Source organism: Prionailurus viverrinus, chromosome A2, assembly GCF_022837055.1.
Source record: "Prionailurus viverrinus isolate Anna chromosome A2, UM_Priviv_1.0, whole genome shotgun sequence".
Classification (NCBI taxonomy): Eukaryota; Metazoa; Chordata; class Mammalia; order Carnivora; family Felidae; genus Prionailurus; species Prionailurus viverrinus.
Genome location: NC_062562.1, coordinates 77,771,839 through 77,786,320, shown reverse-complemented (window position 1 = coordinate 77,786,320; position 14,482 = coordinate 77,771,839). Strand labels below are relative to the sequence as shown.

General features: G+C 38.4%; 1 protein-coding gene across 3 annotated transcripts in view; it reads right to left on the bottom strand.

Moving 5' to 3' along the window:
* Positions 1-14,482, bottom strand: part of COG5 (component of oligomeric golgi complex 5) — a 323,149-nt gene that overhangs the window by 73,388 nt on the left and 235,279 nt on the right. For all 3 annotated transcript variants that reach the window (XM_047841858.1, XM_047841851.1, XM_047841850.1), the window contains exons 13-14: positions 4,083-4,244; positions 1,550-1,649 (exon numbers count right to left, since the gene is read on the bottom strand). In XM_047841858.1, coding sequence (XP_047697814.1) covers positions 1,550-1,649; positions 4,083-4,244 — 262 coding nt within the window. The remainder of the gene's footprint in view (positions 1-1,549; positions 1,650-4,082; positions 4,245-14,482) is intronic.

The following is a 14,482-nucleotide window of genomic DNA, read 5'->3' as shown; positions in this document are numbered from 1 at the left end:
TTAGTCAACTAATTACCTATAAAGAGCTTCCATGGTCTCTGTAGGACCAGTTTTCAATAAAGTTTTAAAAAGATGTTTCTAAATTGCTTATCAAGGCTATAAGAACAACTGAATGGAAAACAGCACATTAATATGCAAACAAAATCTGGCCATCCGTTGGAACTGAAAGAAGCCTTATGATCGTTACCACCAACGATCATTTTATGCAAATTCTTTCAGTTCAATTTGCTACCAATGTACCCGAAATATCATTCCAGAACCAACTAGAACTACAAGCATATAGGTAAAATCAGATTACTTCATTTTATGATGTTTGATTTGGGAGCAATCAGAGGCTAAACTGAAAACATGGTTGGTCACCTCTGTAAAGATCGTAGAGATTCTGGCACATTCTTTAAAATTAATCAACACAGATGAAAATATATTAAAGCCTTAATATTTGGATTTCAGTTAGCATACATATGTACTAGTTAAATATGTGTACTTAACTTTAACACATTAATGCACAGAATCAGGATCATGATTCAGTTATTTAGCTATTATTTTAAATACAAATAAAATAATCTTTAAAACAAAATTATTTTAGGGTTAAACTTCCGCGCTCTATGGTTAAAACTTTTCAAAAGTAAATCAACATTTTTTATTACAGTTTTAAGCAGTTCACTTCCTCTAATCATTTTTTTTTTTTACCAGTTCAAGTCACTTTCACAATAGTTAACTGAAAGAATGGTATCTGGGTGAGCAGTCACACCAGAGGGGAATTTTGATCAATCTGAGATAATTATATTAAATATATATATATTGGGGCGCCTGGGTGGCGCAGTCGGTTAGGCGTCCGACTTCAGCCAGGTCACGATCTCGCGGTCCGTGAGTTCGAGCCCCGCGTCAGGCTCTGGGCTGATGGCTCGGAGCCTGGAGCCTGCTTCCGATTCTGTGTCTCCCTCTCTCTCTGCCCCTCCCCCGTTCATGCTCTGTCTCTCTCTGTCCCAAAAATAAATAAACGTTGAAAAATAAATAAATAAATACACACACACACACACACACACACACACACACATATAAAATTAGACTATAAGGTAGTACAGGCATTTTTAAAAAATGTTTCAGAGAAAGACCAAGAGACAGTGTGAGTGGGGGAGGGGGCAGAGAGAGAGAGAATCCCAAGCAGGCTCCATGCTGTCAGCACAGAGCCCAACGCGGGGCTCAATCCCACAGACTGTGAGATCATGACCTGGGCTGAAACCAAGACTCTGATGCTTAACTGACTGAGCCACCCAGGCACCCCAGTACAGGCATTTGTTTTGTTTCGTTTTGTTTTTAAAACCTTATAAAACTTTCTTGCATTGTAAAAGTATAACAATGGTAGGAGGATCACTTTTTATTAGATCCAACTTTTTTTTGGTTCAAATTCATCAGAAAGTTTCAAAATTTCACTAAAGTAAAAACACCAGTAAATTAATATTCAGCCAATTCAGTATTTATACTTAGGCAAGTATAATTAGCAATTTTAAGCAAAATCATTAAAGTTTCCAGAAGGGATATCACTTACAAGCTGCTCCGATTTTACACCGTATAACTGGATGGTCTTTGCCACGTTTTTAGACACAGCTATTGTGAGGTCTGCGTCTACAGCAGCTACATTTAGTTCACTGGAGAAAACAAAAACAGACTTTAATTATTAGCAACATAGTTCATCAACAAAGTAAAGGACAACATATAAACTTAAACCCAATAAGCAATGTGGTGATTCTTTTTATAGACTTCACTCACTGCTTCCAAGAATTGGTTGCATTGTTTCATTTTTCTTCCTAAATTCAGCATTAAGAAAAAGTGCTTTGAGATGGCTTGGTTAATGACCAGTTTCTCATTAATAAAAGCACATCATGTGTGGGTTCAGGCTGTGATTAAAAGAGTAAATTGTGTACAGATTTTTAAAGTAGCACTCTTGTTAATACTGATAAGTGCAATTAGAGACACTGCATATCACAGACATCTGCAAGGAAATGACAGCTTTTGAATGGAAATGATGACCTTGGAAGGACAAAGGCTAAAAATATAAATTACACATGATACATAAAGATGCTCAGTTTCTGTAGAAATTATGCCAATTCATGCTATTTTGTAGAGTAGCTTTTTAAATATATTAAAAGCATAACAAAGATAGAATGTAAAATTGTATTTTATTTATTTATCTTTTATTTGAGAGAGAGAGAGAGAGAGAGAGCGAGAGTGAGTCCTGGGGAAAGGGGAAGGAGGGAGAGAGAAAGAGAATCCTAAACAGGCTCCATGCTCAGTGTGGAGCCCAATGCAGGACTCAACCCCACAACCCTGGGATTTTGAGCCAAAATCAAGAGTCACACACTCAATTGACTTAGTCACCCAGGCACCCCCTAATTTGAAAATTTAAAATTTGGATTCTTGAAGTGTTTCCTTGTCATACTTATTTTCAACTTTAACAATGGATTGAGGGGCGCCTGGGTGGCGCAGTCGGTTAAGCGTCCGACTTCAGCCAGGTCACGATCTCGCGGTCCGTGAGTTCGAGCCCCGCGTCAGGCTCTGGGCTGATGGCCCAGAGCCTGGAGCCTGTTTCCGATTCTGTGTCTCCCTCTCTCTCTGCCCCTCCCCCGTTCATGCTCTGTCTCTCTCTGTCCCAAAAATAAATAAACGTTGAAAAAAAAAACAAATTAAAAAAAAACAAAAAAACAAAAAAACAAACAATGGATTGAGATGTTTGAGCTGAATGCCAAAAAAAAAAAAAAGTATTTACCAAGACCATGGAAAAATACTAGGAGTTCAAAACTGCACAAAACCCCATATATAGGTAGAAAGCAGGAAAAGATAATTATTGTGTCTGAAGTAGCAAAAAATCTTGGCACTTAACAGATTCTCTTTATGAAGAAAGTGAAAGACTTTGAAGCAACACTAGTGTATATTGTGTGCCATAAAAATGTAGTTTCATAAATAGGGAGACATAACTTTATTAATGGTGACTTTTAAGTTCTACTGAATACTGGGCATAACCATGCTTCTTCGAGCTCCATGTTGTATTTGATTACAGCATTGCCAAACTGTCCAGAGGAATGGGAGAGATGCCCCTTTAATATTTTCATAAATAGGTCAAAAGATCAGGTTGAGTCCAAGACTACTGTTGTCACTACCAAACCAAACAGATTAACAGAGACCTAACAGAGACCTGAGGGTAAAAACAATCTAGAATTAGGACTTTGGAAAAGTCATGATAATTGTGAAAAGATTTAAGATCAAGATGCAGAGCAATTTAGATACTGTGTAGGTAAGGTACACTTGCAGCTGGATACATGCTTGTGGACATTATACCTGTGGCTTCTTAGTCTTCCTCCCACATGCCTCAGAATCGCCACCTTCAAATGTGTAGTCTAAAACCATCTAGACAGTTCTATACTTTGATCCTATATTGCCTGAACTACTATTTTATTTCTCAAAATGTTCATCTACAAATGTACAGACCTCCTGTTAGGACAACTTGTTAGCTATGATAGGAGCTGAGACAGTCTTAACTGCAGATGAATCTGGGTAACTGTAAATGTCTAAGGCACCAGTACAATTATATCGTCTGCAAGCATTCAGGTAGCACCTCTACCAGGATACCTCACCTTTTGAGCATTTTAAAAGCTGTCATGTTTACTTAGGAAGCTCAAAATAGCCACACACACAGGTAGGCTAATCAAGATTGTAATATCCTGTGCATGAAGTACTTTACGGACTTAAGATAAAAAACATTAAGCTCTATACTTTAGTTTCTCAATTTGTAAAATTATTTTTATGCTATTTTACTGTGTAACACTGGATATTTACTATGGCATAAAAATTAGGTTTACTTTTCATCCTTGACAAGATACAGAATAATTATAAGCTATTTTTAGACTGTATTTAAAGGGTTTTATTAATTGGAATCTTAAGTACTTTCTGTATATGCACTGATTCACTGCAAACCCCTTGATTTAATTGCAGGACTAATTACTTGAATAATTTGAAGTAAATTAAAGCATCACTAACAAATGTGGCAGGCATTTTATAGCATGTCATTACATAAAAATCCGTACCTTGCTATAGTTTTAATGATACCTTCAAGTTCATCTGCAGAAGGAGGATTGCGACCACCAGGGGGAAAAACCAAGTTGATAGGATCAAAGAGTCGAGATAAAGATTTTGATAAATAAGCAGCTTCATAGGGTTGCAGTGAGTCTTTCAAAGCCTTTTCGGGGCTGTGGGAACAAAATGTATTAAAAATGAATTCAGATTATATAAAACTAAATGCTACTGTATTGGAGTGTGAATGCCTTTCTTAAAAATCTATCCTCTCTATAAAATGTAACTATGAACAAAAAGGAAAAAATTTGTTTAAAAATTTATATATTTACAAATACATTTCATGACTAAACATGTATTAAGAACTAAACATCTTAACCTATACATAAGTCCTACATATAAATGTAATACAATTTATATTGGTATCTACTGTAGTAAGTCTGTCCTTTGAAACTAAGAGAATAACAATGTAAAATCTTTTTAATTCTAATGGGGCTATGCCTTTGTGGAGGAAATCCAGATTCTAGAGAGTCTGAAAGCCTCACGAGAGAGCCAGGTGTGTAGAAACCTGCTCCACTCACTTGACCCTTTGTGCCACAGCTGCCATTTCCCAGGGAGCTCACTGAGAGGGAAGTTCACAGGGTCTAGGCTTTTATCAGCCTTCCCATGCCAAACTAACAGAACGAGGACAAAATAAAAAGTGTTTGTCAAAGTCCTACAGTCACATAAATACTCCCAATTGGGGTTCTAAGCTAATTTGTTTTATAATATTTCTCACAAACCAGAATGTCCTTCTTTCCTCTTTCATCTTCCCATGTCTTAAATTATTTGCATTTTCATTTAGCAGTCCAACTATTGGGTCTTATATTTTTCCTTCGACAATTATTATCAAATGTCTATAACCATTATTTCCATTTGCTTTCTTATTCCTATAACTAACTCTGCATCTCCTTACATGGCCCTTGTTTATAATCCTTCTACCAGTCCTTCCATTGTCTTTATTTATTTTTTTAAACAAATCTCCCTTCATTCTAAGTGTTAACTTTGAAAACATCTGACCTGCTCCTTCATGTAATTTAGGAAAACTGGCTTTCTCCCTTCCCACCGTTTCTGGCCAACTAACAAGCCCTAGAGGTCACAATGCTCTTGGCTCGTACATCATAATTCCATAGTTATCTCTTAACATTTCTCATTCAACAAGTATTTCCCTCAGCACATATTTGCTGAGAATACCATGTCCCAGGCCCTTGTTAAGTGCTGGGAAGATGTAGATTAAAAGCACTTTACAAGGCAGTGAAGAAATGTGCTTCAGGTAGAGTGCTAACTATAGTGTTTTCTATAATAGGTGAAGATAGAACACAATGGAACAGGGAGGAACTAGTGTCTAAATCTGCCAGAGGCAATCCTCTATTGAAGTCCACACCATCTACCTAAATGTGTTGTTTTTGCTCCTGTCATTTACTGACCTTAAGAAGCCTCTTTCCTCTTCTGCAGACATTTCAGTTCTGAATTATAAGTACTAACACTCTTCCTGGTCCCCGAATTGCAGTGAAGATCCTTAGTGACTACAATGTCGAAACTGATAACTTTCCTGAAACCTATCTTGTATTAGAAGTCTACTTTTATTTTAGCTTTACTATGAAGCTTCCATAGTTATTATTTTGAACTGCTCTACTTCTTGCTCTCCAACCTTGAAGACAACTTTTCACACCCTCAACTTACCCCATCTCCTTCCCTCTATACTATTAAGTCTCGCTGATTTGCCAGATACTTCCTAGATGTGGGAAATATAGTAGTAAAGTCAATTAAAATTCCCTGTCCTCTTACCGCTCACTAAATGAGAAGCTTAACGTTGCTAATAAGATACTCAGAAAAATAAATACAAATTTTCAAATGATTTAAATATGGAATATGAGTCATAAGTTTTAAGAGAAAAATGAAGTAAGCCAGAAACAATGTGTTTAGATGACTTTCTCATTTTTTTTTCATCCTATATTGTACAGGACAAGGCAAAAGAAGGTTTGCTGAGCACATCTGAAGGAAAAGAGCGAGCAAAGCGATGGAGATTTCCATTCAAAGAAAACAGGAAGTGCAAAGGCCCTGAGGAGGGGCCACACCTGGCTTTGTTGGCTAAAAACTTAGAGAAGCAAGCACCTCAGTGATAGGAGAGTGGTACAAGATGAAGTCAAACAGAAAATAGATGGAAAATATCATGCCAGGCTTTTTATGTCAATAAAGGAGATTTTACTCAAAAGAACTTGCTCTTAGACCTTACTGCGATCAATGCTATGGAACCTTTTCTGATTCTCCTACTCCATCATGATATTCACCAGTCTATCCTCTATCCGCAGCCAACCATTTCAAGGTACTCTCATTAGCATCTTGATTTTTCTAATTCATCTTCCTTTTAAAGCTCTAAGAATATCTTATTTAGATGATTTCTGTACCTGCTGCTATGCTACCCACATTTTGCAGAGAAAAAGAAAATTGTATCTATTATACATTTATGCTAACCCCTTACTTTCAAGAGACCTAAAGCGCAAGGTATTAACTCGAAATTCCGCACTAGCAGCCCCTGCTCTCTATCGGTGACCCTTTGCTGCTACTTTACTCTAAGACCAAACCACTGGCAATAGCTTTCATCACCTTGGACTTCCCTAGCTTTTTTCTTTCTTTGTAACTGTATCTATCCTCTGTGATTTTCCTATTATGTCAAAGAAAAAAGTAGCTTTACTCCTTTTTCTATCTAAACTTCTTTGAAGAACTGCATCTACTTCCTCCTTTCCCATTCTTTAAAAAGCTGCTTTTTAAAAAACTGAAAGATAATTCACATTTGGAATTCATATTCAACCGTTTTTAAAAAATTTTTTTAAATGTTTATTTATTCTTTTTTTTTTTTTTAATTTTTTTTAATGTTTATTTATTTTGGGGACAGAGAGAGACAGAGCATGAATGGGGGAGGGGCAGAGAGAGAGGGAGACACAGAATCGGAAGCAGGCTCCAGGCTCCGAGCCATCAGCCCAGAGCCCGACGCGGGGCTCGAACTCACGGACCGCGAGATCGTGACCTGAGCTGAAGTTGGACGCTCAACCGACTGAGCCACCCAGGCGCCCCTAAATGTTTATTTATTCTTGAGCGAGAAAGAGAGCACAAGCAGGGGAAGGGCAGAGAGAGAGGGAGACACAGAATCTGAAGCAGGCTCCAGGCTCTGAGGTGTTGGCACAGAGCCCGACACGGGGCTTGAACTCACAAACCGTGAGGTCATGACCTGAGCCAAAGTCAGACGCCCAACTGACTGAGCCACACGGGTGCCCCCACATTCAACCATTTTTAAAGTGTACAATTCAAACCAATTTTCAAGTGTACAGTTTTTCGGATAGCCACAGATAGGCGCAACCATTACCATACTCAGTTTTAGAACATTTTCATCACCTCAAAAAGAAACTATACTCTTCAATTATAACCCCTTTAACCCCTTACTCCAACCCCAATCCTAACCAACTACTAATACTAGTTTTTATCTCCATAATTTGCTATTCTAGACTTTCATATGAATGGGATCATACAGTATATGATTTTTGTGACTGGCTTCTTTCACTCAGCAGAATGTCTTCGAGTTTAATCCATGTTGTAGCAGGTATTGGTACTTCGTTCCTTTTTATGGCTGAATAGTATTCCATTATATGGATATACCACTGTTTGTTTACCCACTACTCTGCTGAAGGACACTTGGGCTGTTTCTACCTTTTGGCTATTATGAATAATACTGCTATAAACATTTATTACAAATCTGTGTAAACATTTAAAAAAACTGCTTAGGGGCACCTGGGTGGCGCAGTCGGTTAAGCGTCCGACTTCAGCCAGGTCACGATCTCGCGGTCCGTGAGTTCGAGCCCCGCGTCGGGCTCTGGGCTGATGGCTCAGAGCCTGGAGCCTGTTTCCGATTCTGTGTCTCCCTCTCTCTCTGCCCCTCCCCCGTTCATGCTCTGTCTCTCTCTGTCCCCCCAAAAAAATAAATAAACGTTGAAAAAAAAAATTAAAAAAAATAAAAATAAAAATAAAAAAAAAATTAAAAAACTGCTTAATGTTCCATTTTGTGGTAAAATATACATAACAAAGTTTACCATTGTAGCCATTTTTAAGTGTACACTTCAGTGGCATTAAGTACATTCCTACTTGGTCGTGCAACCATCACCACCATCCATTCTGGAACTTTTTCATGATCCCATACAGAAACTATACCCATTAAACAATAATTCCTCATTCCACCCTCCCCCAAACATGTTTTTATTTGTCTTAGGTACATATCTAGGAGTAGAATTGCTGGTATCTGTGTTTAGTAACTACCAAACTGCTTTCCAAAGCCCTGTGCCATTTTAGATTTCCACCAGCAACCTCTGAGGGTTCTAATTTTTTCACATCCTTGCCAACACTTGTTAATACCTTTTTGATAAAGGCATATTGGTGGTGTAAAGTGCTAACTCACTGTGGTTCTGATTTGTATTTTCCTGATGTTAAGCATATTTTCATGTGTTTTTGGGCCACTTGTCTACTTTGGGGCCATTTGTCATACTTCTTTGGAAGTATGTCTACTCAGATCCTTGCCCATTTTTTAATTGGGGAAGTTGTCTTTTATTGTTGAATTCAAAGGTCTCTTACATATTCTACATACAAGTCCATTGACAGATATTTGAGTTGCAAATATTTTCTCCCACTCTTGATGGTGTCCTTTGAAGTACAAATAGTCCAATATATGTATTTTCTCTTTTGTTGCTCATGCCTTTGGTGTCATAGCTAAGAATTCTTTGTCAAACCCTAAGTCATGAAGACTTACTTTTATATTTTCTTCTGTTTTATATTTTTGACCTTACATTTCATTTTTTGATCCATTCTGAGTTAATTTTTGTATATGGTGTGAGGTAAGGTTCCTTTTGAATGAAGCCATCCAGTTGTCTTACCACTAATCATCATTCTTTCTCCACTGAATGATCTTGACAAGCTTTTGAAAATCAGCTGACCATGGATGCATGGTTATTTATTTTTTTTTCTGGATTCTCAATTCTATTCCATTGATCATTATGTCTCTCCTTGTGCCAGTACCATATCATCTTGATTACCATTACTTTGTAGTAAGTTTTGCAACTGGGAAGCATGACTTCTACTTCACTCTTTTTTTTTTTTTTCAATATTGATTTGGTCATTCCAGGTACCCTGCAATTTCACAGCATGACTCCTACTTTACTCTTTTTTTTCAATATTGATTTGATCATTCCAGGTACCCTGCAATTTCATATGAACTTTAGAATCAGCTTGTTTCTTTCTACAAATACTTTCTACAGATTCTGATAGCAACTGAGGTGAATCTGTAGATCCATTTGGGAAGTACTGCTATCTTAATGCTGTTAGGTCTTGTGATTCATGAACATGAAATGTTTCTCATTTCTTTAGATCTTTCTTTCAGCAATATTTTGTCGTTCCCAGAGCGTAACCTTTATACTTCTTTTGTTACATTTCTTCCTAAGTATTTTATCTTTGTGGTAATACTACTATACATATTATGTGTACTAATGTTACAAATCCAGCAATAAGTTGTTATGATTATCACGCTACCATCTGTCATCGTTTCCATAGTACATTATGGCTCTGCTCCCACCTACCTCCTTTATGTTATTGGCAAATGTATACACATGTATTACATTTCTATATGTTGTAAGCCCAACAACACATTCTATATGTATTTTATACAGCTGCATTTTAAATCACTTAAGAAATGAGAAAATATGCATTTATAGTATCTTTTATAATTTCATAACTATCATTATTAGGGGCTCTTCATTTGTGTGTACTTGAATTACCAAGAGGTAACCTGGCATTGGGCCTGAAGAACTTCCTTTAGTATTTCTTGTAAGTTAGGTCAGCTAGGAAGAAAGTCTCTCAGTTTTTGTTTGTCTAGGTAAGTTTTCTCTTCTTTATGAACAACAGCTTTACTGGATATAGGATTGTTGGTTCAGTTTCTTCCTTTGAGCATGTTGAGCCCACTACCTTCTGGCCTCCTTTGTTTCTTCTAAGAAGTCAGCTCTCAATCTTTTGGGGTTCCCTTATAAGTGACAAGTAGGTTTTCTTTGCCTGCTATCAAGATTTTCTACTTGTCTTTAACTTTCAACACTTTTACTATGATGTGCCTGTTTTGGTCTGTATGAGTTAATCCTATTAGCTTCCTGAGTATGTATGTTGTTTTTCAATAAATTTGGGAAGTTTTCAGCCATTAGTTCTTTGAGTATTTTTTCTTCTCCTTTCTCTCTCTCCTCATATTGTGGTACTACTGCATATATATTGGTGTGTTTACACGTTTCTTTGAGGCTCTATTCATTTTTCTTCATTTTTTCCTATCTGTTCCTAGGCTTACATAAATCTAGTTTCCAATTTTGCTCATTTTTAAAATATCTATGTATGGATTGTATTGTATTGTATTGTATTGTATTGTATTGATGTCTCCCTCCCTCCCTCCTCCTTCCTCCCTCCCTCCCTCCCTTTCTTCCCTCTCTTTCCTTCCTTCCTTCCTTCCTTCCTTCCTTCTTTCTTTTTCTTTCTTTCTTTCTTTCAAGAGGGGGAGGGGCCAAGAGAGAAAGGGAGAGAGAGAGAATACCAAGCAGTGCAGAACCCCACATGGGGCTTGATCTCATGACTGTGAGATCATGACATGAGCTGAAGTCAAGAGTCAGATGCTTACCCAACTGAGCCACCCAGTCACCCCCTGGTTAGTTCTTTTTTTTTTTAATTTTTTTTTTTCAACGTTTATTTATTTTTGGGACAGAGAGAGACAGAGCATGAACGGGGGAGGGGCAGAGAGAGAGGGAGACACAGAATCGGAAACAGGTTCCAGGCTCTGAGCCATCAGCCCAGAGCCCGACGCGGGGCTCGAACTCACAGACCGCGAGATCGTGACCTGGCTGATGTTGGACGCTTAACCGACTGCGCCACCCAGGCGCCCCTGGCTAGTTCTTTTTAATGTCAATTCAAATCTATTGTTGAATCCCTCTAGTGATTTTTTAAATTTCAATTACCAAACTATTCAATTCCAGCCCTTCTTGATTTTTTTCATAATTTTCATCTTTTTATGGATATTCTCTATTTTCTATGGCAACATTGCCATCATATAGTCCTTTACTTAATCATATTTTCCTTTAGTTCTGTCAACAATTTTCTATGGCTAATGTGAAGTCTTATTATATTAAATCTAATGTTTGGTCACTCTCACAGCCAGTCTCTGGGTCACGCTGTTATGTTCCTTTGTATGCCTCATAATTTTTGTTACAAACTGCACATTTCTGATAATATATTATTGCAACTCTGGGTACTAGATCGCTACACCTCTGAGGCTTGTTAGATCGCTACACCTCTGAGGCTTGTTATTTGCATGTTTAGTGACTGGCTGGATTATTTTTGTGAAGTCTCTTTCTCCCTTACAGTGCAAAACCTTTGATGTTGCACCACAGAGGGGCAGAGCTTTGAGGATGCGCATAGTCACCCAGGGGTAACAGTGGTCTTAACAGGGTTCTGTTTCCTCTCTTTCCCTGACCACACTCAGTGGCCACAGATTGCTCTACTGTTTTTAACAATGCTGTGGACCATAAATTCCTTTCCAAACGCATCCCATCTAATCGTAGCTCCTTTGATAGAATAATTTCTGAGGTCATGTTTGATAATCTGACCTCCAAGAGCTCTTCCCAGTTTTCTGATTCCACAGATCTCTCTTATGAGCTAGCTGGCCTATAGTATAATCTGCATCTTCATTAGAGCCATGAATATCCTCCCCCTGCCCCTCACCACAACCTCCACTGTTTTTGAAAATGTCAAGTTGCAAATAATGTCAGTTACTTTGGAAGGAGATTAGGAGCTAGCTTTTTAGCTGCTTGTTTCTTCCCCCAGGAGAATTTTTGTGCCAGAGTTCTGGAGCTAGAGATGGAGAAAATGGTGAGCTTCTAAGTGACACCTCACTGGAGGAGCTTGGCAGGGGTTAGGGGTAAGTGGGCAGCAGCCTGAGGGCCTCTCAGTTTGCCTTTCCTGACATGGAACCACTATTTTAAAAGCCAGGGGAAGATTTATTGGGGCCCTAGTATTTTCAGCGAGTCCAACAAGATAGAGACTGCACTCCTTCAGTGAGGGTAGTTCACTATATGGAAGCACCCACCTACTCATCTCATCTGTTTGAGACTTAGCCTCAGCTACAGAGAGCTGAGGGAAGAATGAGAAACACTGAGGTTCTGCTCCTCCCAGGAATAAAGCTCTCCTGTTGGAAGCTGTGGGGAGAGGGAGCCCTTTGCTCTTGGCTGCTGCAGTCTGGAGAGGAGTCTATGCCTTGCTGAGCAGGGAGGAGGGAGGATGAAGGGAGGAAACATTCTTGGTTCAAACATCACACGCTCTTACAAAATTCTCACTGAATGTTCACGGAATTTTGGGGGGGGGGGAGGCAGAGAGGGAGACAGAGAGAATCATAAGCAGGCTCTGCACTGAGAACAGAGCCCAACCTGGGGCTCAAACCTGCAAATGTGAGATTGCAACCTGAGCCAAAATCAAGACTGGGACACTTAACCAACTAAGCCACCCAGGTACTCCCATAGATTTTCTTGAGTAGTTGATTTTTCTTTAGTACCCTTTCCAGAGAATTAAAACAAACAAACAAACAAAAAAACTGTGTGCAGTTTTCACCAGTTTCACTGGGGGTAGGTCGGTGGAGTAGATGGTGCTGTCGCCCCAGAAGTCAATCTTCTCCCATTTTGTCTTTCATCAATTCTAACAATACTTTTGTACCCACCATTCCATACCTAGACCTCAAACAGCCTTACTTTGCCATATCAAGAGGTCAACTTCTCAATAGCGTGTGACACAGTGAACTAGTCCTCCTCCAACTTAAATGAACTCATTCCTTGGGGTTCCTGTCATCTCACCATTTTTCTCTTAGTGTCCCCTTTGCAGGTTGCCACTCTTCTGCTCAACTCTGGAGTGCCTATCTTGGGCCAGGGTTCTTTTTTCTCTTTATATACATCTTTTCCTATAGAATCTCCTCCAATCCCTTGATCTTAAAAATCTACAAAATGATGACTCCCAAATATGATTCACATTCAGCTACCTTTTTAACAACTCCTAACAACTTTATCACTTCAGACTTACTTATCCAAGTATCCTTGATTCTTCTTTTCTTCTCAGATCCAATCTACCAGCAAGTTCTATTGGCCTGCCCTCGAATATCTTGAATCAATCTGACCAATTCTCCCCATCTCTTCCTCTCATCCTAATCCAAGCCATTATCATTCCTTGTCCAGTCCAACAAAATAGCTCCCATTTTCTACTTTTCCTTCTCTGTGGTAACACCTCCCCTCCAAGCTGTCCACATAGGAGCCAGAGTGGTAATTTTAAAAGGTTTATCAATTCACATTATTCCTCTTTTAAAAGCAATGATTTCCACTGTATTTGAATCCATACCATAGCCTATGGTCCTACATGGTCTCACACTTCCCTTCCTCTCTAACCCCATGTTGTACCCCTCTCCTTCTTGCTCACTGTGTTCTAGCTTTCTACTCCTCAATCTCTCCACCTTGATAATCAAGGACTCTAAATTTGCTGTTTTCTCTGCCTGCAAATATCTTACTCCAAATCTTCCATGGCTGATTCCTTCACATTATGCAGATCTCAGGTCAAATGTCACCTACTCATAGAGCTCGTCCCTGATCACCCTATATATGGCACTCTATCGCATCATCTTATTCTATTTTCTTCACAGCAAATTACCACTACCCAAAATTGAGCATGAATAGTGAATGATAAAAATGCTAACCTGGCTATTTGTGTCCTTAACTCTAATTTCTTAGGCCCCTGTCCCATTCATTACCTCTCTCCATTCTTGCATCTCCTATCTCTTTCCCTCTCCACTGGCTACTTCTATTTAGAAACACTGTCAACACTCCCTCTATCATTATTAAAAACAAAACACAAGAACTTTCCTTTAGCTCAGTTAACATGGTCAAATTCATGTTTTATTTTCTACCTTACTTCTCAAAAGAATATTTATAACCCAATGTATCTGTTTCCTTATTACCCTCATGATTTTTTGGCTTTTTAGTATATGGATCATACCTCCTCCCCCACACCAACTACTTTATTGAATTTGACCTCCAAAGGGTGACAGTGCGACCCCATTAGTCAAAACACAGAATGTTTTTCCTCTCTGATTTTTTTCTCTCCTTTGAATTTACAGCCTTACTTCCATCCCTTTTTAATTTTAAAGAAAAGCACAAAATACAAAACAAAAATTCTACCTCCTGGAGATAAACCACTATCACCATTTGTTGTATATACTTTCAGGTCTTTTTTGGTACACGAATAAAGACTTAAAAAAAAAACTAAGACAAAAATA